Consider the following 22,440-nt stretch of genomic DNA (forward strand, 5'->3'; position numbering starts at 1 on the left):
TACATTACTTTACTTGACTCCATATGCCAGAGAGACAATATATTGTAGGGAAGTAGCTTGAAACTGGGGTCAATTTTGGCCCTCTGTACCTAAAGGACATTTAACAATGTCTGAAGACATTTTTTGCTGCTACAACATGGAGCTTCTGGGATCTAGGTGGTAAAGTCCAAGTCCAATTTGAATCCTGCAATGCACAAGATATCCCTCCCCCAACAAAGAAACATCTGGTCCAATGATCAACGTCACTGCTGAGATTTTCCTATAGAGATTAAGAAGAGTGCTTAAACTGGACATTTGATTTTGTTTGAACTCCTAGTGCCCCACTTTTTAGTGAAGACTTTGGGTCATGGCCACTTAACTCTTTGTGCCTTAGTTTCTCTATTGATTAGATGAAGATAAGAATCGTATTGTGTATCAAAGGATTAGATGAGTTAATGCAGGTAGGTACTCTGAACAGTGATTGGGGAAATAGAAGTGTTTCACAAAAGCTACTTTTTATTAATGAAATGTGGATTAAATCGTAAAAATAATATTTTGGTGAACAGGCAACTACCCTGGTTTTTCCATCATTCCTGTCTTCTGTTTGTGGAAAGGTCAACATACGAAAAGAAATCTATCTTTTGCTATGTGCTGTTGTTACCATAGAGCTGGGCAGATTTTTGATTCAGAAACCACATGTGTGCAGAGTAGAACTGCTCCATAGCGAAAGACTGGGTCCTTTCAGAAGCAGATCACCAGGTCTGTCTTCTGAGGTACTCCGGGCCGTATTTGAACTGCCAACCTTTAGGTTCGTAGTCTAGCACTTAACCAGTTATGTCATCCAGGAACTCCTTTTTAGTTGGGTTGAAAACAGATATTGATATGCTTGTCTGGAGAGGGTTGCTTTGCTGTGAAAATCCCATAGTACTCTAATGAATTCACTAAGTGGTTGGTTAGCCCACCAAGTAATGGGATAGTTGTGTGGATTTATTATCTTCATTTGAATTAACTTTCTTTCTCTATTGCAGGTGAAGATCCTGATGTGTGAAAATGAAGGCCCAGGCAAGCATGATTTGCTGTTTAGTATTATTTTTGGCCACAGAATGTTCCCAAAATAGATCCCAAACCCACACAAAAGTAAGTTCGATCCATCCTGATATGGTCCCAGAAGAAAACTTACAGTTTCCCTAGAAGGCTAGATTTCTGAGGAACAACATGAAACTTTAGATACATTTTTCAAATAATTTTATTTTACTCTTAATGCTAGGAGCTTTCTGAAGAAGGGAACAAAGAATAGTTGAGAAGTGGCAGAAACGTGCTCAAGGTACTAAAGCAAATTAATCACTTTGCAAGCTACAGAGAAGGTAGAGAGGCAGCTGATGAGAGAAGGAAGAATTTAGATTTAAATCTTAACTTCGCTTCTGGCTCTTTACAGAAATTGCTTTACTTCTGTGAGTCTTAATTTCCTTATTTATAACATGAAGATTTTTGTGTGTGAAAAAAAACAACACCTTTTTATTGTGAATTGAGTGAAGGTTTACAGAGTAGATCTTTAGTTTTACATTCAACAAACCATATATTTTATTTTATTTCAATGATTACAATCCGTTCCATGTAACATTGATTATCCCACTTCCTCCTTGTGATTCTTGTTTCCATCCCACTGTCCTCAATCCTTCTAAAGTTTGTCCTTAGGTAAATGCTGCCCTTTTGATCTCATATGGTTGATGCTTGTCTCCCTCTCTACCTATCTCCTACATGGCTGAAAATGGAGCCACGAGAGTGAGTTCAGTTCTAGACCTGAGAGGTAACCAAGGCTATAGTGTCAAGTTCCTTCAGTCTCTTTCTGATCAGTAAACCCACTCTTTTTCATAATTCTGAGGTTTGTTCCACAATTTTGCCCACTTTATCTAAGACCTTCTAATATGGTTCCTTTCAGAACAGTTGGTAGTGCTAGTCGGTGGTGGTGATTATGTGCCGTGGAGTTGGTTCCGACTCATAGTGACCCTGTATGGGTTTCCGAGGCTGTAAATCTTTACGGGAACAGAAAGCCTCATTTTTCTCACATGGAATGGCTGGTAGTTTCGAACTGCTGACCTTGAGATTAGCAGCCCGACTTGTAACCACTATGCTACCAGAGCTGCTTTGTGGTAGTTGGGCATCATCTAATTCTACTGGTGTCAGGATCATGAAGACTGATGTTCATGTGTTTTATCAGTCCATTGCACTAATCGATTTCAAGCATATGAAGAGGTTTATTATTATTTTTATAATTTTTATTGTAAATTGAGTGGAGGTTTATAGATTAGATCACCAGCTTTACACTCAACAGATCATGCACACTTTATTTCATCTCACTGATTGCAGCGCTCTCAACGTAACATCCCTTACTCTCCTTCCTCCCTGTGGGTCTTACTTCCATTTCTCCTTTCCCAACCCTTCTGAACTTTATCCTTGGGTAAATTAACGTGTTTCTTTTGACAACCGTTACAGTCATTTTCAGTTATAAATGAGTTAATGAGTTCATAATTCTATTATTGCAATTTAATGATTATTCTTCTTATTGACTCATTCTCTCCTAAGGACATACGGTATCTGGCAGACCAGATGAATTCCATCTCATTGTTAAATAAAGGCGTATAAGAGCTTAGTGGTATAATTGTCATCGTTTCTGTCATCTTTAGATACTTAAACTTCCCAAATCATACACCTAATTCATTATCCTGATAACTAGAGCCATAGTGACAAGTGCCACAGTTGTAGTTCTCAGTAGAAGACATTTACTACTTGTCTGTGCTCACATTCATGCTTCCTTCAGCGAGTTCCAGCAGTATCAGTATATGAATTTGGTGCAGCTTTCTTCCCAGTCCTGAGCACATTTTCTCTACCGATCCATATGGAACCTTTACAATAGGAGATAGTTACAAAGAAGATAATTTTGTTTTGTTTTGTTTTGTAATTTATGTCTTTCAGGATGGACATAAGTACCAAAGGCCTGAAGGAAAAGCAAAAGTTGGAAAGACACAAGGTATGAGGTTATTGAGCCATCTCCATTCATTTAGGAAACCAAGCAGACTCATGGAAGGGCATTGGTGTTTCAAACATGTTTCCAGGATGTGGACCACAGGCTTTCAAACAGAATATTAGTCTCTAATAAATTCTCCATGTTTAACAAAATGGATAGATTTTCTTAGACGTTTACTATCACCTATAAACTGAATTTGACAAATATTCACATGTGTTCTAGAATAGTAGACATGTGTCCAAATAAGACATCTGTTTCTACTGTTGAGCTAACAGAAAGCAGAACAGGGAAGAGGGCAAGGTTCAATCTTTTCTCCATTCAAAGTTATTTTGGGGGTGCAGACACATAGGTAACACTTTGGTACTGACTGTTTATTGAAGCGATGTAAGATGAGTTTCATGGTGGTGACACTGATCACTTTCAAGAAGTGAGAGGTAAAGGGAGAATATTCTTAGGGAGTAAAGTTATATGGTTCTCACCCCAAAGCAGGGATAACTGGATTCGGAACTGCAAGGACAAGTATCTATCTATCTAGGTATAAGTGGATTTGAGAATGGAAAGTGAAAAAAATGATAATGAGTATTTATTAAGCATCTCTATTGGCACTAATCTGAGTATGAGACACTGTATTATTTAATCCTTGTAGCAATGCTAGGAGAACCATTCAATTAAATAACTTGAAAAAAAAAATGATACACTTGGTAGATGTCAAAGGAAGATGCAAACCCAGTTTCTTTTGTTAGCTAATGGGATCATCCATAGAGCTGTCCCAGCCATTCGAGCTCATCGTATTTATTTCAATATTTTAATAGCTCTCAGTATTATCTACTTCGTTCCACTCCACTGCCACTATCCTAGGTCTGTTCTTACTGGGAATACCTCAACAGTTTCATTCTTAGACTCTTGGACTCAAGTCTATCCGCTATATAACTTATAGGCCAAGTTTTATAAATAAAATTTTATTGAAACACAGCCACCCTTTTACATAATATCTTTGTTGTTGTAAGGTGCTGTTGAGTTGGTTCCGACTCACAATAACCCTATGCACAACAGACTTGGTCCCAATGACTTGGTCCCAAGTCATTCTCACAATGGTTACATTTGAGCCCACTGTTGATGCCACTGTGTCAATCCATCTTGTTGAGGGAGAGGGGCTTCCTCTTTTTTGCTGACCTTCCACTTTTCCAAGCATGTTCTTCTCCAGGGACTGGTTCCTCCTGATAATATGGGCAAACTATGAGATACTAAGTCTCACCATCCACGCTTTTAAGAAGCATTCTGATTGTACTTCTTTCAAGACAGATTTGTTCATTCTTCTAGCAGTCCATTATACTTTCAATATTCTTTGTCAAGCCCATAATTCAAATACATTGATCCCCTAGGTTTTATAAATAAAGTTTTTTTTTTTTTAAATAAACTTTAAAAGTTTTTATGAAGAATTTTTGGAGAACAGTCATCTGCACTCGTTTTTACAAATGGTCTCTGGCTGCTTTCATGCTACAATGGATAGGTGAATAATTGTGACAAAACTGCAGCCCTAAAAGCTGAAAATATTTACTGTCTGTTGGGGTTACCGGATTTAACAAATAAAATATAGGACACGCAGTTAAATTTTAATTTCAGGAAGACAATATTGCATGGAGACTTGTATACTTTATGTTGTCGTTAAGCAGTGCTGTCTAGTCAGTTCTGACCCAGCGACTCTGTGTAGGCTTGCCAGGAAGTGACTGGTCGGTTTGAACCACAAAGTCGCTCCTCAGAAACCCTGTACAGGATTGCTATGAGTCGGAACCAACAACAACCCTATTTGATGCCACCTCCTTTGGGAAGCAAAACCAAATCTAGCAAAAGTAGATACTGCTTCCAGAAAGTAGAAAGGCTAATTAGGTTTCTCTCTTTCTTTTCAGAGAAATGCCAAGGACCTTGCACCGCTTTCTACTGTGTCCAGTCCTGTGCCAAACACTTTCAAGGAGAAATAAGATTTACATGCAATAAAAAGAAGTGGCAAAAATCAACTGAAACATGTACCAGCCTTTCTGTGGAAACACTCTTTCAGGTGATCATTTGCATGTATGACTGTAGAAGCTAATACTCTGGGAGATGGTGGAAAGTATTTTTGATGTCCAGCAGTTGAAACTACCAGCTGTTCCGCGGGAGAAAGACGAGGCGTTCTGCTCCGGTAAAGATTTACAGCCTCGGAAACCCTGTACAGAGTCGCTATGAGTTGGAACCGACTCCACGGCACATAACAACAACAACAACAACATAAGGAGCTCTGGTAGTGTAGTGGTTATGAATCGGGCTGCAAACCGCAAGGTCAGCAGTTCAAAACTACCAGCTGTTCCACGGGAGAAAGATGAGGCTTTCTGCTCCCGTATAGATTTACAGCTTCGGAAACCCTGTACAGGGTCGCTATGAGACGGAACCGACTACACGGTACAAAACATCAACTAATGGAGTCCTAGTGTGGCGCTGTGGGTTAAAGCGCTGGTCTGCAACATCGGTTTGAACCACAAAGTTGGCAGTTCAAACACACCAGCCACTCCTCAGAAATCCTATACAGGGTTACTATGGGTCAGAAACAACTCAACGGCATTTACCAACAACAACAAAATGGAGTCCTGGTGTGGCGCAGTAGGATAAAGCACTGGACCACAAAGTCTGTTTGAACTACAAGTGAGGCGGTTCAAACCCACCAGCCTCTCCTTGGAAACCCTATACCAAGTCAACGTCACTTAGCAACAACAACATGTAGGAGCATGGTGTCATCATACAATGAGCGCTGGACTGAGGACTACAAGGTCCATGGTTCAAGCCCACCAATAGCTCTGACAAAGAAAGATGAGGCTTTCTGCTCTCATAAAGATTTTAAAAACCCTAGGAAACCCTCTAGAGGGTCGCTGCGAGTCAGAATGACTCAACGGAACTTAAATGACAATAACAGTGTTCAGGATAGAAGCCCGTAGGATAAGCACTGGACTGCTAACCTCAAGATGGCAGTTCAAACCCACCAACTGCTCCATAGGCGAAAGATAGGCTGTCTGCTCCTGTAAAGATTTCCAGTGTTGGAAACTATATAGGGTAACTATGAGTCAGAATTGACTCGACGGCAGTGGACTTATTTATTTTGGTATGTTGAGTATGATGATAAATTCCAGACCTTGATTTAGGAAGATCCACAGAGTGCATGAAATTGATTCCTTGTCTATTTTCCTTACTTAAACTCTCAGGTACTTTCCCCTTTTCCAACTTCCTTTTGTCCTACCTTTGTCAGCCAATTATCATATTTCTCTCCCCCAGAATCTGTTTTCACAAAAAGATCTGAAACTCATCTACACAATGGTGTAAATGACAGCTTGGTGCTTAAAGTTTTAACTTTAAAGGTTCATTTGCATGATTATTATGCTAATTACTCAATTAATCTAGTTGATCAATTAATTTAAGGTCCTGGTATGACCCTGCAGGATAAGCACTGGACTGGTACCACAAGGTCAGCAGTTCAGATCAACCAGCCTTTCTCAGAAACCCTATACAGAGTCACTATGAGTTGAAACCCATTTTGCTGTTGGAATGACTTGACATCACACAACAGCAAACAATAATCAATTGACTAATCAATTGATTAGCTATATAATTTGATTCTCTGCCTGGAAGAAAATTTATTTTGTTTTTTATTTTTAAATACTTTCAACCTCTTGACCAAAGGAAAAGAGGTATGTGTGATTTAGAGGGACTACAACCAAGAAGATCCTTTGGAGCTTAATTCTGCTCTGTAACACTTGGGGTCATCGTGTGTCAGAATTGACTTGATGACGATGCATTATTTGTTTTAAATTTTATAGAAGTCGATTACTAATGGTCTTTCACAGCTCTACTAAGTAGGTTTGAATGACCATGCTTTTGGTTAGTAACCCTGGTGACAGAATGGTTAAGTGCTGGACTACTAATCATAAACTTAGTAGTTCAAACCCACCCAGTAGCTCCATGGGAGACAGGCCTAGAAATGTGTCTCCATAAAGTTTACAGTCAAAGCAAGCAAACAAAACAACCGCTATTAGGCAAAACAAATCAACCGAGAAAAGACTGAAGTTGTCAAGGACTTCATTTTTCTTGGATCAACCATTAACACTCACGGAAGCAGCAGTCAAGAAATCAAACGACATATTGCATTAGGCCAATCTGCTGCACAAGACCTTTTTAAAGTGTTGAAGAAGCAAAGATGTCAGCTTGAGGACTAAGGTGCGCCTGACCCAAGCCATGGTATTTTCAATAACCCCATATGCATGCAAAAGCTGGACCGTGAATAAGGAAGACCGTAGAAGAATTGATGCTTTTGAGATATGGTGTTGGAGGAGAATATGAAAGTGCCATGGGCTGCCAAAAGAACCAATAGATCTGTGTTGGAAGAAGTGCAGCCAGGGTGCTCCTTGGAGGCCAAGATGGCCAAGTTTCATCTCTCATACTTCGGACTTATTGTCAGGAGGGACCAGTCTCTGGAGAAGGATGTCATGTTTGTTAAGGTGGAGGGTCAGAGAAAAAGAGGAAGACCCCTAGCGAGATGGATTGGCAAAGTGGCAGCATCAATGGGTTCAAGCGTGGCAACAGTGGTGAGGTTGGCCCAGGATTGGGCAGTGTTATGTTCTGCTGTGCATAAGGTCGCTATGAGTCAGTACCGACTTGATGGCACTTAACAATAACAGCTCTGTCACATAGTCGCTACAAGTTGAAAATGGACTCAGTAGCACCTAACAACATCAAGAGCTGAGTGCAAACCTTTTGCACCTCTTAGTACTTAATTATTTTTTAATAAAACTTTTTTGTTTTTTTAAAACAGGACCCTAATGCTGTATCACGTCTTTCACTAGCAGCAGCATCTATACCTCTGCCCAGCCTCAACCTTCGCACTCCAAAGCCTATCAATGATGTGGCTCAAGGAATCCAAAAGAAATGCCCATTTGACTATGCCTGCATAGTGGATGCTGTGAAATCATCAGAAACCACATCTGGAAATATTGCATTTATAGTAGAATTATTAAAGAATATTTCTATAGACTTGTCTGACAATGTTACTGGAGAGAAAATGAAGGTATTTCTTAATTTAATAAAAAACTGACAATGTTTTTTCTCAAAATCTTGCATTTTATCAGTTTCAAAGTTTTGTGTTTTTTTTTTTTTAAGGTAAAGCTGCAACAACCGTAATAGTCACAAGCATTTTACTTCAATTTTGCACATTGGTTTATTTTAGTTTATGGAAATTTACAAGGACTCAGGACTTTTTTTGAAAAATACTTTTTTGCATATGCAAAAATGTCACATATTCATGGTTTTGAGCATGACTGAATCTAGACTAATATTTCCAAAATTATTTTCTATAGAACATAATTGTGCTGAGAAATGTTAATGGAGGTTCTGTTTTGTAAAAGGGGTTCCATAGCAAGCAGATGTTGGACAAATTCTAGTTTAAACAAAATTAAGTAGATTCCCTTATGACAATAATTTTTAGAGCTTTTAATGTCCTAATGAACTTTGAGGCTCTTTCTAAATTGGGGAGGGATATTGAGGTATGGTAGCTCCTCTGGATGGTGCAAATGGTTAAGCCTTTAGCTACTAACTAAAAGGTTGGTGGTTCAAATCTACCCAGAGATGTCTTGGGAGTCATTTGAAAAGCACATGGGAGTGTAATGAGTTGGAATCAACTGTATGACAAGTAGTTTGTTTCTTAGTAGTAATTCTCAAACTTGACTTACCATATACTCTGCCCCACCACCTTCCATTAAACACACATTAACCACTCCCAGGACACTCAAATTCTCTAGACTACAGATTGGACATACTGTTGTAGGACTAATAAACAACTAAAAGTTTCCCTCTTTCGTGTTCCTTTCCTTTTGGTGCCTCTGCGTAGGCTTATTGAAAAGGGATTCTGATGCATAGGAAATTTGAAGAGACATGTGTCAAATAAGATCAGATTCATTGCTCTTTTGAAATTTCACAGGAATTGACTTTGTACAATATATGTAAACCCTTAGTATAAAAGCCATTTTTCTCCATTGCAGAGTTATAGTGAAGTGGCCAACCACATCCTCGACACAGCAGCGATTTCAAATTGGTCTTTCATTCCCAACAAAAACACCAGCTCAGATCTGCTGCAGTCGGTGAATTTGTTTGCCCGGCAGCTCCACCTTCACAATGAATCTGAGAACATCGTGGATGAACTCTTCATTCAGACAAAAGGTATTCACATCAACCACAATACCTCAGAGAAAAGTTTTAATTTCTCCATGAAAATGAAAAACATGACAGGCGGCATCTCAGGAATGATAGAAATTCCCAAGCAAGAACTGTGGAAGCTTCCGAACGCATCCCAAGTTATTAGCATAGCTTTCCCCACTTTGGGAATCATTCTGAAAGAAACCCACTTGCAAAATGTGAGTCTTCCTAGGCTGGTGAATGGTCTGGTCCTATCGGTGGTTTTACCAGAAAGCTTGAAGCAAATCTTACTCACCTTCGAGAAAATCAACACATCCAGGAATGCTAGAGCCCAATGCGTTGGCTGGCATTCCAGAAAAAAGAGGTGGGATGAGAACGCATGCGTAAAGGTGCTGGATATCAGGAACCAAGTGAGATGCCGCTGTAACGCTAGCAACACGGTGATGTCTTTTTCCATTCTAATGTCCCCCAAATCTATAACCGACAAAGTTCTGGAATACATCACCTGCATCGGTCTCAGTATCTCTATCCTCAGCTTGATTCTTTGCCTAATCGTTGAAGCCATGGTGTGGTCCCGGGTGGTTGTGACGGAGATTTCATACATGCGCCACGTGTGCATTGTGAACATAGCTGTGTCGCTCCTGATCGCTAACGTGTGTTTCATCATAGCCTCTAACTTGAACAGCAAGGCCCAGGACTACAACTTGTGTGTTACAGTGACATTTTTCAGTCATTTTTTCTACCTCTCTCTGTTTTTTTGGATGCTCTTCAAAGCACTGCTCATTATCTATGGAATATTGGTCATTTTTCGAAGGATGATGAAGCCCCGCATGATGGCTATTGGCTTTGCCATTGGCTATGGGTGTCCGTTGGTCATTGCTGTCACCACAGTTGCCATTACAGAGCCGGGCAAAGGCTATGTGAGACCTGAGGCCTGTTGGCTTAACTGGGACAATTCCAAAGCCCTGTTAGCATTTGTCATTCCGGCCTTGGGCATTGTGGCTGTGAATCTCCTTGTAGTTTTGGTTGTTGCTGTCAACACTCAGAGGCCCTCTATTGGCAGTTCCAAGTCTCAGGATGTGGCCATAATTATGAGGATTAGCAAAAATGTGGCCATTCTCACCCCATTGCTGGGACTAACGTGGGGTTTTGGAATCGTCACTCTGATCGAAGGTATTCCGGCAATATTCCACATAATCTTTGCCTTACTCAATGCTTTCCAGGTACGTTCCAAAAGGGGAGATTTTCTGTTATTTTGCCTATGTAACAACAGCAACAAAATGATTATAATTTAAAATGATAAATTCACAAAGTGTTTCTCAATTTACTTCCCTTTCTTAGAGGTATTTGGCTGTATGTCTCTCACCCTGTTGATTGTCAAGTTGGATTTAGCTGATCTGGTTGGTTAGTGGGAATCTCTTTTCCTTTTCTCCTTATGGTTAATTTGTATCCTTCCTAAAACTTGAGAAGAAGATACTCTTTACTATAGAGAACTATTCTTGGGTCAAGGATGTATGAGGCTACAATCATACAACTATAATTTCTACCTGTTCCCAAGAAATTTGGAGATTCAGTGAAACTACAAGCTTTTTCCAGAGGGCACCCTGCTTATTTACTTTGGGTGTTAACCATTCAAGAGTTCTTATACCTTTTCCCTGCCATTCTTTATGGACTACATGTAAATTATTGTACATAACAATGGGTCTTACCAGAAAGTATATTGTCCTGGGAAAGTCATTTTCTGTGAGCCTCAATCTTCTCATCTGTAAAATAAAGTTTTGTTGTTGTTGTTAAATGCTGTCAAGTTGGTTCCGACCCATAGCCATCCTGTGTAGGGTTTCCGAGGAGCAGCTGGTGAGCTTGAACCACTGACCTTGCAGTTCAAACGGCTTTGCAATCTGATGCATTAACTCACAGCGCCACACCACGGATCTGAAATGATCTCTATTGTCTATTCTAACTCTAAAAGACTTGGTTTGGCACGATTATTCCTCTAAACATTGTTTTACTCATTCTTAAATACTAATCTGGTAATTTGGGGAAGTGTGTTAACAACCAGACTGCTTTCAATATGTATGGATAGTAGAAACTTTAGCAGGTCCATGTTTTTAATTATGCATTAATCAGGGCTTGGTAAAGTGCAGCTCACTGCTATTATAAAGACAGTTTTATTGGAACATAGCTATGGTCTCATCCCGTTACCTTTGGTCTGGGGCTGCTTTTGAGTGACAACAGTAGATAGGAGTGATCACATCAGAGACTCTATGTCTGCAATGTCTAAAAGATTGACTATCTGCTTCTTTGCATTAAAACAATTCTGATTTCTTCTTTAAACAATAGAAATACAACTCTTTAATAAAGCGTCAAATTATTCTTATTGTCACTGTTGTGAAGAGCCCTGGTGTGGCACTGTAGGATCAACCCTGGACTGCGAACCACAAGGTTAGCAGTTCAAACCCACCAGCTGTTCCTTGGAAACTCTATAAAGGGTCATTATGAATTGTAACCAACTCAGCGGCACTTAACAACAATTAATATTATTATTGTTGGTGTCAATGTTATTTGGATTCATGGCCGTCTTATATTACTACTATTCTATTAAAAATGTGATATAAAATATGAAACAAATTTTAAATAAATGCCAACCCCAATCAACTATATATCTTACTCATAATTCTTTACTCTCTAAGGGGAATATTATTTCACTATCTCCTTTGCATTGTTTTAAAAAGAAGACTTTGACTGAAGTTTTTTTTTTTTTTTTTTTAAAGAAAAGCTCTTGGTATTACATAAATCTCTTCAATTCTTGAAATTACTTTGGTGATGTATTCATTATCTCATTTTCTTTTTTACTTTGCAACTTAATTAAAACCCTAGAAATGTATTACTTTTTCTTTTGTAGATCATTTCTTTATCTCTTTAGGAAGAAAAATACTCAAACACTTTAAGTTCTAGAAACTCACCTTTTCTCAGCAAGGCTTCCCTGTGTTCTCATTTAAATGTTCAGCCATCTTATCTTTTTTTATTTTTCCCACCATGAAACTATTCTCAGGATTCCGGGCTTCTCTTTACTTTCATTGTAGGATTCAAATTTTCCTTGGGCCTCAATTCCCAGTTTAAAAGAAGAACCATAATTTAGTATGACTTTCTTAATCTGTTGCTGTTGAGTTGTCTAGGATTCATGGCCACTCCATGTGTGTTAAAGGAGAACTGTGCTCCATAGGATTTTAAATGACTGGGATTTGGGATCACCAGGTGTTTTTTTCAAGGCACCTCTGGGTAAACACAAACCAACAAGCTTTTGGTTAGTTGGTGAATGTATTAACCATTTGCACAACACAATGATACTTCTGGTTGTTGGGAGTGGTTGTGTGCTGAGTTACTTCTGACTCCTAGTGACCCTGTGTAGGCTTTCCAAGGCTGTAAATTGCTATAGGAGCAAAAAGCCTCATCTTTCTCCTGTGGAGCCACTGGTAGATGCGAACTGTTGGCCTTGTGGTTAGCAGCCCAGTACATAATCCACTCCACTATCAGGGCTCCTTATGATACTTTCTAAGGGTCCATATAATTTAACGGATACCTTGGTCTCACAGATCTCTGTAGCCTTCTCTCCTATTCATCAATTCAGAGGCCCTGGCAGTCTGTTTCCTGGCTCCAATGTCAGATATCTTATGTGACTTTGATTTTGAACCACAATATATCTCATTACATGTCTCTGTCATCATGAGAGAAAACAGCTGCATTGATATTTGGGAAGAAAGTAAAAAGATTTAATAAGGTCAAAAACTCTATGTTGTATTTGCAGCCATTCAATTAATTTAATCACTACTCATGTACAGCCCATGAGGGTGATTCTTTTCCAAGAATGGAAGTAGATTTAAAAAACAAATACCCATCAATTACTTTTTTTAAAAAAAGTTTTTATTGTGAACGAGTGATAGTTTACATGGGAGAACATTGGTTTTACACTCCTCGTTTAGTTGCAATGACTACAATCTCCTCCGTGCATCACCATTCAACAGTATTTGCTTCCATTCCCTCTGGTTTCTATTTTTTTGGGGGGCTATAAACAAAAACAGCCAGGAATATATAATAAATTAAACAACGAAAGAGCACATTCTGCAAGCTTGCCTCCTGGCGGCCAGCATACAGTTTTTTCTACCATGAGTCCTCAGCTGCTCCCTCCCTCCATGTCCTCATCTCTGCCTTCATCTCTGGTCTCGCTGCTTCTCTGGATAGGGTCCCACATTCCACTCATGCTCTTCTCCCTTGATGACCCTAGGGTCCTCTGTTCCTGGACTGTAAGATTAACTAATCCCCTCTTTTTGTTACAAAACTTTTACCTTTATAGTTGTGATGGTTGCTATTAGTCATGATAACAGTTACTCACTATTGAATTATATCACCAATGACTTTTTATCTGTGCAGTGGAAATAATGTTTCTGATGGCTGATGACTTTCCTAGGCAATATGGAGAAGAGTGGTCTTAGAATAAACAAGCTATTGTTGAGTCTTCTCTAACTCACGGAGCTCTCAAGTGTGTCATAGTACAACTGGGCTCCAGAGGGTTTTTGTTGATCATCAGACCTTTTTTTCTGAGCTGATTCTAGATGGACTTGAATCTCCAACGTTTTTATTAGCTGCCTAGCATGCTAGCCGTATGAACTATCCAGGAACTTTGCTATTAAAATAACCCCTGGAATATTGTTTGCAACACTGCCTCTCATGTTTCTGTTGAATTTTGCTGCAGGGGTTCTTCATCTTGCTGTTTGGAACCATTATGGATCACAAGGTAATTTGAGTTTACTTCACTCACTATAAATAAACTCCATGTGGCCAAGGGAAGCAAGAGATTGAAGCAGTCTGTGGAGATGCTTGTAGGGGTATCAACTGAGAAGAGGAAAGAATAAAGCTCTATTTTTTTCATTTCAGACCCTTAAACAAGTCAATAGGAGGCTATAAGTGTGGTTGGAGGAAAAAAACAAACAAACCCCACAACCACAGTCCTAACCTTAGTCCTACATTTAGTGATGACTACACATCAACTTTTACCCAAGTCTTATTATTTGACAGACAGTGTGCTCAGTATGTTGCAAGTTATCCGATGCTTCTGCCAGGGATATTGATGCCAATATTGCAGGCACAGGACTGGGCCTTGGGGATTCTGTTGTCTACTCTGACATCTATGAGGTGTTTTCTCACGGTCATTGCTTCTTTAGATAAGAGATGCTTTGAAGATGAGCATGACTTCACTGAAGGGGAAATCAAGGACAGCCGAGGTAAGCCTCCCCTTTGAAGCTCAGGGTTGGTGTCCTTTGAAAAGTTGTGCAGAGATGAATACTACAGTTTAGTTCTCAGGTGATATTACCAAAGAGTTATTAGGGCATACAAACATCCATTCATTTCTTTATTCAACAATTTTGAGTGTCCTGCTGAAACTTAAGGTCAGCAGAATATAGCCTTTAAATGAATTTTCCACATTGGGAATATTTCAGCTTGACATTTAGCACATTGAGATGGGACCATATAAAACCAGGATCCTTGATTCATAAAAAGTGAGAGCTGGTAAATGAAAGATAATGTTAGAAACAAAATTCTAGTCTAATGCACTCATTTTACAGGTGAGGATCCAAGGCCCAGAGTACTTAAGGGATCTGTTCAGTGTCATTCAGCTAATCAAAAGAAATGCTGCACTAGGTCTAACTGGAGTGGCACTCTTCCTTTATTTTCCTTGTTCAGGATTCTTCTCTGTAAATCACACTTTCTTGGATTTAAGTATATACATATTGAAGAAGAAGACATTTGACTTGGTTATCTTTGTTTGGTTTAGGGCACAGTCTAAAATTGCCAGCATTTCTACATTAATGAAAAAGAAGTTATTATTCAACTGGTAGATTCTCAATAAATGTTACTTCTTTTAAAAACAAGCAAACAAACAGAAAATCTTGTGGACACATTGAGAACTAGCATTTATGGTTAACTAGTAGCGAGTCTGACTTTTAGTAGCATAGTTCATCAATTTTAAGATAGACATTTTCTTTGCCTTTTAACATTTCTGAAATTGGAATATATCTCACAGTCAGTGGCAACTCATGGTTTAATTGTCAAGTGTTTTCTTTTTATTTCTTAAGGAAACATAAAAAAATGGTGTAGATTACAATGTTATATTCAGGGAAATAGAATCCTTTAGGTCAGTATAGCTGTGTCAGGTTGGTTACTTCGCATGTCTTAATTTGTTGATGTATTTGTCAACGCCATTACTTGTTAACGCCACATTATTATACTTTTTTTCCCATTTAGAATCCATCATTAAGCCCAACCAATGGACCTAAATTAATGAATCGTTGAGGAGGAGAAGTGAGTATTAAAACTCTATGGAATCTTCTCTTGAAATCGTAACAAGCTTCTCAGTACCCTTTGTGAGCAAACTATTGCCAATTAGGTCATGCCGGAGTGACTTGAAAGGGGACAGGTACTTTCAGAGAATGGAAACTTCTTCATTGTTCAGTACATAAATGAAAATATGTGTATCTTTTTTAAAACGATGTCATCCCAACACACATGGTCAAACCTTAAGCATGCTTTTATTTTCTGCCTTCTGGGAGAGGATGCTTTCATTGCACTTGCGTTGATACAGCCTACACCCTTGCTGTTCGCAACTCTCTCACACGCCTTAATTTCATCTGTCAGTGAGTGGTGACACTTACAATAGCCCCATTGTCGAGAAGAAAGAATTAATTGATTGAAATCCCAAAAGCAACAAGCTTGTCTATCCCTAATTAAGTGGGGCCCAAGATCATTCCTAAGGGGATGTGGGTGAGGTTGTGGCAGATTAGCTGCCTACTCATAGCCAACCCCTTGGACATATTTCTACACTGGTGAAATAAAGCAAAAACAAATTATTGGGTACCCAGGAAGGGGAGAATAAGTCACAAAATGGCATCCAGCAATCAGAGCTGACAAAGAGAATGTGGGAAGGGATGATCATCCTTGGTAATGAATAGGATTCATGATCTTTCTGCATGGTTACAGATCATTCTCAGATCTTTATTATTGTTTTAACACCATCTGGAAGCACCCACCTCGTCTTTGACATTCCTTTCCTTTCTGAGTCACAGTCCATGTATTCAGAGTGAGTAATGGTACAGGGGAAAAAAAAAAAAAAGATCATGGAACCATAGATGCTCTGAGTTGGAAAAATCCTTAAGGGATCCAACAAATCTGAGGTTGTGCTGGTAGATTTGAAATGCCAACCAGTGGTTACCAGCCCCACAGCTTAACACATTGTGGTAGAAGGGCTCCTTAATGGAGCAATTGTTGTTGTTGAATGTCATTGAGTCAGTTCAGACCCATAGTAACCTATGTAGGGTTTCTGAGGAGCAATTGGTGGGTTTGAACCACTGACCTGTGGTTAGCAGTCCAGTCCTTACCCTACAGTATCAAATCAGGGCTCCAGGAGAGCCATGTTATTGTTGTTAAGTGTCTTTGAGTAAGTTCCAACTTGTAGCGACACTCTAGGGTTTCCAACGAGTGGGTTTGAACTGCTGACCCTGTGGTTCGCAGCTCAGCAGTGGTGCTTCTACAGCGCTACACAAAGGAGTCAATAGAGTCATTTATTATTGTTAGATGCCATTGTGTTGGTACCAACTCATAGGGAGTTTATGTACAGCAGAATGAAACTCTGCCTGGTCCTGCACCAACCTCACAACCATGAGCCAATTGCTGTTGTTACTGTGTAAATCTATCTTGTGGGTCTTCCTCTTTTTTGTGGACCTTCCACTTTACCAAGCATGATGTCCTTCTCTAGGGACTGGTCCCTCTTTATAATATATCTGAAATATGAGAGACAAGTCTGGCCATCTTGGCTTCTAAGGGGCAGTTTTGCTGTACTTCTTCCAACACAGATTTTTTTGTTCTTGAGGCAGTCCATGGTACTTTCAATCGTCTCCTCCAACATCATAACTCAAATGCATCATAATTCTATGGTCTTCCTTATTCCTTGTCCAACTTTCACATGTGTATGAAGTGATTGGAAATACCATGGCTTGGGTCAGGAGCACCTTAGTCCTCAACACTTTGCTCTTGAACACTTTAAAGAGATTTTCTGCAGTAGATTTGCCCAATGCAATACAATGTTTTGTTTCTTGATTGCTGTTTCTATCAGTGTCAATGGTTGTTCCAAGCAAAATGGAGTCTTTGACAACTTCAGTATTTTCTCCATTTATCTTGATGCTATTTATTGATCCAGTGGTAAGCATTTTAATGCTCTTTATATTAAGGTGCAACCCATATCAAAGGCTGTGGTCTTTGATCTTCATCAGTAAGTGCTGTAAGACCTCTTTACTGTCAGCAAACAAGGTTGTGTCATCTGCATATTGCAGGCTGTTAATGAGTCCTCCTCCAACCCAGATGCCACACTTTTCTTCATATGATCCAGCTTCGAAAATGATTTGTTCATTTTGTATGGTGAAAGTACAGATCGTAGTGCACACCTGTTCTAATTTTTAATCATTTAGTGTCCCCTTGTTCTGTTTGAACAAGTGTCTCCTGGTCCATGTACAAGTTACTCATGAGCACAATTGAGATTTCTCCCCAATACAGTCCATAGCTTGTTATGATGCAGACAGTCGAAAGACTTTACATAGTCAGTAAAGCATAGGTAAACAAACATCTTTCAGGTATTCTCTGCTTTCAGCCAAGATCCATCTGATGTCAGCAACTATATCCTTCATTCCATATACTCATCTGAATCCAACTTGAATATCTGGTAGTTCCCTGTCAATGTACTGTGGTAGCTGTTTTGAATTATCTTTAGCAAAATTTTACTTGCATGCAATATTAATGATATTGACCTAGGCCTTCTGCATTCCATTGGGTCACCTCTCTTTGGAATGGGCACACATATGGATCTCTTCCAGCTAGTTGTCTGGGTAGCTGTCTTTCATATTTTTTGGCATAGGTGAGTGAGTGCTTCCAGTGCTATGTAAGTTTGTTGAAAGATTAAATTTGTATTCCATTAATTCCCAGAGCCCTGTCCTTTGCAAATGCCTTCAGTATACCTTCTTACTTCAGTATCGTTGGCTCTTGATCATATGTTACCTCTTGAGATGGTTGAACATAGACAATGTCTATGTGGTACAGTGACTCTATATTTCTCCCATCTTCTTTTGATGCTTTCGGCATCATTTAATATTTTGTCCATAGAATCCCTCAATATTGCAATTCAAGACTTGGATTTTTTTCTCCATTTCCCTCAGCTGGAGAAATACTGAGCGTGTTCCTCCCTTTTGGTTTTCTAACTCCAGGTCTTTGTACATTTCATTATAATATTTGGCTTTGTCTTCTTGACCCACCCCTTGAAATTTTCTATTCAGCTTTTTTCCTCCTCATTTCTTCCATATGCTTTAGCATCTCTATGTTGGAAAGCAAGTTTCAAAATCACTTCTGACATACATTTTGCTCTCTTTCTTCTTTTTTAAATGACATTTTGCTTTTTTCCTATATGATGTTCTTGATGTCATCCCATAACTCTTTGGTCTTCATCCACTAGTACCTAATGCATCAAACCTGTTTTTGAAATGGTCTCTAAATTCAGGCAGAATATGGTCAAGGTCATATTTTGGGTCTCATTAATTTGTTTTAATTTTCTTCACTTCAGCCTGAACTTGCATATGAGCAAATCTGTTCCACAATCTGTCCCTGGCATTGTCTTAGCTGATGATATGGAGCTTTTCTACCATCTCTTTCCACAGATGTAGTCAATTTGATTTCTGTGTATTCCATCTGTTGAGGTCCATGAGTAAAGTCATCTATTATGTTGTTTTAAAAAGGTATTTGCAATAAACAAGTCATTGGTCCTGCAAAATTCTATCATGCAATCTCCAGCAAAGTTTCTATCACCAAGGCCATATTTTCCAACTGCTGATCCTTTTTCTTTGTTTCTAAACTTTGCATTCCAATTGCCAGTAATTATCAGTACGTCTTGATTGCATGTTTGATCAATTTCAGACTGAAGAAACTGGTATAATTCTTCCATTTTATCACCACTGGCTTTAGTGGTTGGTGTGTAAATTTCAATAATAGTGGTATTCACTGGTCTTCCTTGCTATTATTATTATTTTTATTAGGTGCCATTGAGTTGGTACCAACCCATTGAGACCTTATGCACAACAGAATGAAACACTGCCTGATCCTGGGCCAACCTCACTACTGTTGCCACGCTTGAGTCCATCAATGCTGCCACTTGGCCAGTCCATCTTGTTGGGGTCTTCCTCTTTTCCTCTGACCTTCTACCTTACCAAACATGATGTCTTTCTCCAGCGACTGCTCCCTCCTGACAATATGTCCAAAGTATGAGAGACAAAGTTTGGTCATCTTGGCCTCTAAGGAGCACTCTGGCTGCACTTCTTCCAAAATGGATCTATTGGTTCTTTTGGCAGCCCATGGCACTTTCAATATTCTCCTCCAACACCATAACTCAAAAGCATCAACTCTTCTACGGTCTTCCTTATACACTGTCCAGCTTTCACATGCATATGAGGTTACTGAAAATACCATGGCTTGGGTCAGGCACACATTAGTCCTCAAGCTTGTACACATATGGATATTATCTTATCACACACAGCATTGTTCTTTTAAAATAGATCTTGAGATGTTCTTTTTGTTTTTGGTTAAGATGTCATTCTCTTTAATTTGTCATTCTTGGCATAATAAACCATGTAGTTGTCAGATTCAAAATGACCAATCCCAGTCCATTTTAGCTCACTAATGCCTAAGATATTAATGTTTATGCATTCTATATCACTTTTGACAACTTCCAATTTTCCTAGATTCATATTTTATACATTCCATGTTCTGATTCTTAATGGATGTTTACAGTTGTTTCTCTTCATTTTAAGTTTTGTCCCAACAGCATATGAAGGTCCTGAATGCTTTACTCCATTTATGTCATCATGGTCAGTTCTACTTTGAGGAGGCAGCTCTTCCCCTGTTGTATTTTGTGTGCCTTCCAACCTGATAATTTTCGGTACTATATCTGACAATATTATGGTGCTCTTTATCATGTTTCTGTAGTCAATATTCTGGTGCTATCTGACAGTGTTCCGGTGCTATTCATAATGTTTTCAGTGACTAAATATTCAGAAGTAGTCCATCTCTTCTTCTTCTTCTAGTCTGTCTTAGTCTGGAAGTTTATCTGAAACCTGTCCATTATGACTGACTTTGCTGGTATTAAAATACATGTGGCATAGCTTCCAGAATCACAATAACACACAAGTCACCACAGTACAGCAAATTGACAGATGAGTGGTGGGATAGAGCCATAGGGCTTGTTTAGTGGGGCAGCTTTCAGGTGTGAGAAAAGTTAAGGGTCAAGAATCCCATTTGGGATTGGGTTTTCTATGTTAGGTTAATGAGAAGCATTAGAGTAGGGTGTGTCTTAAATCAGTCTCTTTTGAGATTGGGTGGTGGTGGCAGTCATGTGCCCTGGACTGGGTTCTGACTCATGGAGACCCTGTATAGGTTTCCCGAGACTAAATCTTTAGGGGAGCAAGAAGCCTCATCTTTCTCCCATAGATGGTAGATTCAAACTGCTGGACTTGTGGTTAGCAACCCAACTATTCTACCAGAGTTCCTTCTTTTGAGCTATAAAAGAAATTAAACAAATAAAGATGAGGGACGAGAGATGCTGAATTGTCTAGGAGTAGAAGCTTAGAAGAGCCTTCCCCTAGAGCCAACAGAGAAAGTCTTCTCTCTAGCGCTGGTACCCTGAACTCAGTGTTTAAGATTCCTAAACTGTGAGAAAATTAATTTGTTTGTTAAGCAACCCACTGAGTTATCTAGTGCTTTTATAGCTTCACCAAGTAACTAAGATACCACATAGACACCACCAGTACAGTATCAGGAAGTATAGCTTCACTGACCTTACAATGCTCTCTACTTCACATACTTATCCTGCTCTAGAGTCCCTCTAAATCCCTGGCAACCACACATCTTGTTACTCTTACTATAATTTTGCCTTTTCAAGAATGTCGTGTAGTTTGATTTGCACAGACTGGCTTCTTTTTCTTAGCAGTATGCATTAAGTTCTTTCATGTCTTTTTGTAGCTTGATAATTCATCTGTTTATCACTGAGTAATATTTCTGGAGTCCTGGTGTGGTGCTGTGGGATAAAGCACTGGATTGCTTTGAACCACAAGGTGGTGGTTCAAACTCACCAACTGCTCCTTGGAAACCCTGTACAGGGTCTCCATGAGTCGGAACTCACCCTATGGTACTTAACAACAACAACAACAACAATATTTATAGAGTGACGATTTAAGATCAGCACTGGACTTCAAACCATAGGGTCAGCAGTCCAAACCCACCAGCTGCTCTTTAGAAACCCAATACAGGGTCACTATGATTTAGAACCAACTCGAAGTTACTTAACAATAGCAATAGTTTTAATAGCAGAATAGGGAGAGATGGCACCAAGTGCTGATGTTTGGGTTGAAACAACAGTATAAAAAAGGACATGGTCACAATAAAATAAAGTGGGGAAAATAGCCTTTGTACTGTGTGACTTTGAGGTATTTATTTACTCAATACCTGTGGCCTCATTTTCCCATTTGCAAAATAAGACTAATAATAATGCATACATCACAGGATGGCTTCAGGATTAATTAAGCTGACACATTAAAAACCCTAATTAAGTTTGCAACTGATGGCAACTATTATTCCTACTGTCACCCAGAGCTTCAACCATCCTGCCTAGACAGATGGACCTCCTGCAATCTCTGACTGAGGGGTGTGCTCCAGGAGAACGAGAACATGGAAAGCAAGTTGGAATGAAGAGGTGGAAGACTTACAGGAGTGACATGTAAACTTTCAGTGAAAAAATGTGGAGAAAACTAGGATTAGCAATTGGTAATCAGACTTTAAGGAGCTGATCTATTGTTCTGTGACCCGAAAATGCCTGGCTTCTTCGTCAACCTGAAAACCATGGTGGCTTGCTTAGGCAAGCTTTGGCAACCTAAACAAGCTCTAGAGACCTGTTCTGTGGTTCAATGAGCTCAATCATCCATTATTCTGGTTGGATCCTAGGCGCTCTGTGAGGCTGGAATTAGACCCAGTTTTAGAGCTAGTGTTAGGAGCAAGAGTGGAAGGATGAGATGCAAGGAGAAACTTTACTTTTAGCAACAGTTGAGTCAAAGGTTTCCTGAAGATAGGGAACAAAAGAGAAGAGA

General features: G+C 39.3%; 1 protein-coding gene across 1 annotated transcript; it reads left to right on the forward strand.

The window, feature by feature from the left end:
• The first annotated feature begins 1,029 nt into the window (after positions 1-1,029).
• Positions 1,030-15,562, forward strand: GPR115 (G protein-coupled receptor 115). Its single transcript, XM_006860533.1, has 8 exons — positions 1,030-1,116; positions 2,953-3,007; positions 4,912-5,060; positions 7,839-8,090; positions 9,061-10,437; positions 13,965-14,006; positions 14,434-14,493; positions 15,515-15,562. The coding sequence occupies exons 1-8, from the start codon at positions 1,030-1,032 to the stop codon at positions 15,560-15,562; spliced, it is 2,070 nt and encodes a 689-aa protein (XP_006860595.1).
• Positions 15,563-22,440: the final 6,878 nt, after the last annotated feature.

Source organism: Chrysochloris asiatica, unplaced genomic scaffold, assembly GCF_000296735.1.
Source record: "Chrysochloris asiatica unplaced genomic scaffold, ChrAsi1.0 scaffold00038, whole genome shotgun sequence".
Lineage (NCBI taxonomy): Eukaryota > Metazoa > Chordata > Mammalia > Afrosoricida > Chrysochloridae > Chrysochloris > Chrysochloris asiatica.

Coding starts and splice junctions, on each gene's coding strand:
- GPR115 (XM_006860533.1), top strand. CDS start 1,030: ATGAAGGCCCAGGCAAGCATGATTTGCTGTTTAGTATTATTTTTGGCC. Junction 1,117..2,952: donor GATCCCAAACCCACACAAAA/GTAAGTTCGATC, acceptor TATGTCTTTCAG/GATGGACATAAGTACCAAAG. Junction 5,061..7,838: donor CTGTGGAAACACTCTTTCAG/GTGATCATTTGC, acceptor TTTTTAAAACAG/GACCCTAATGCTGTATCACG.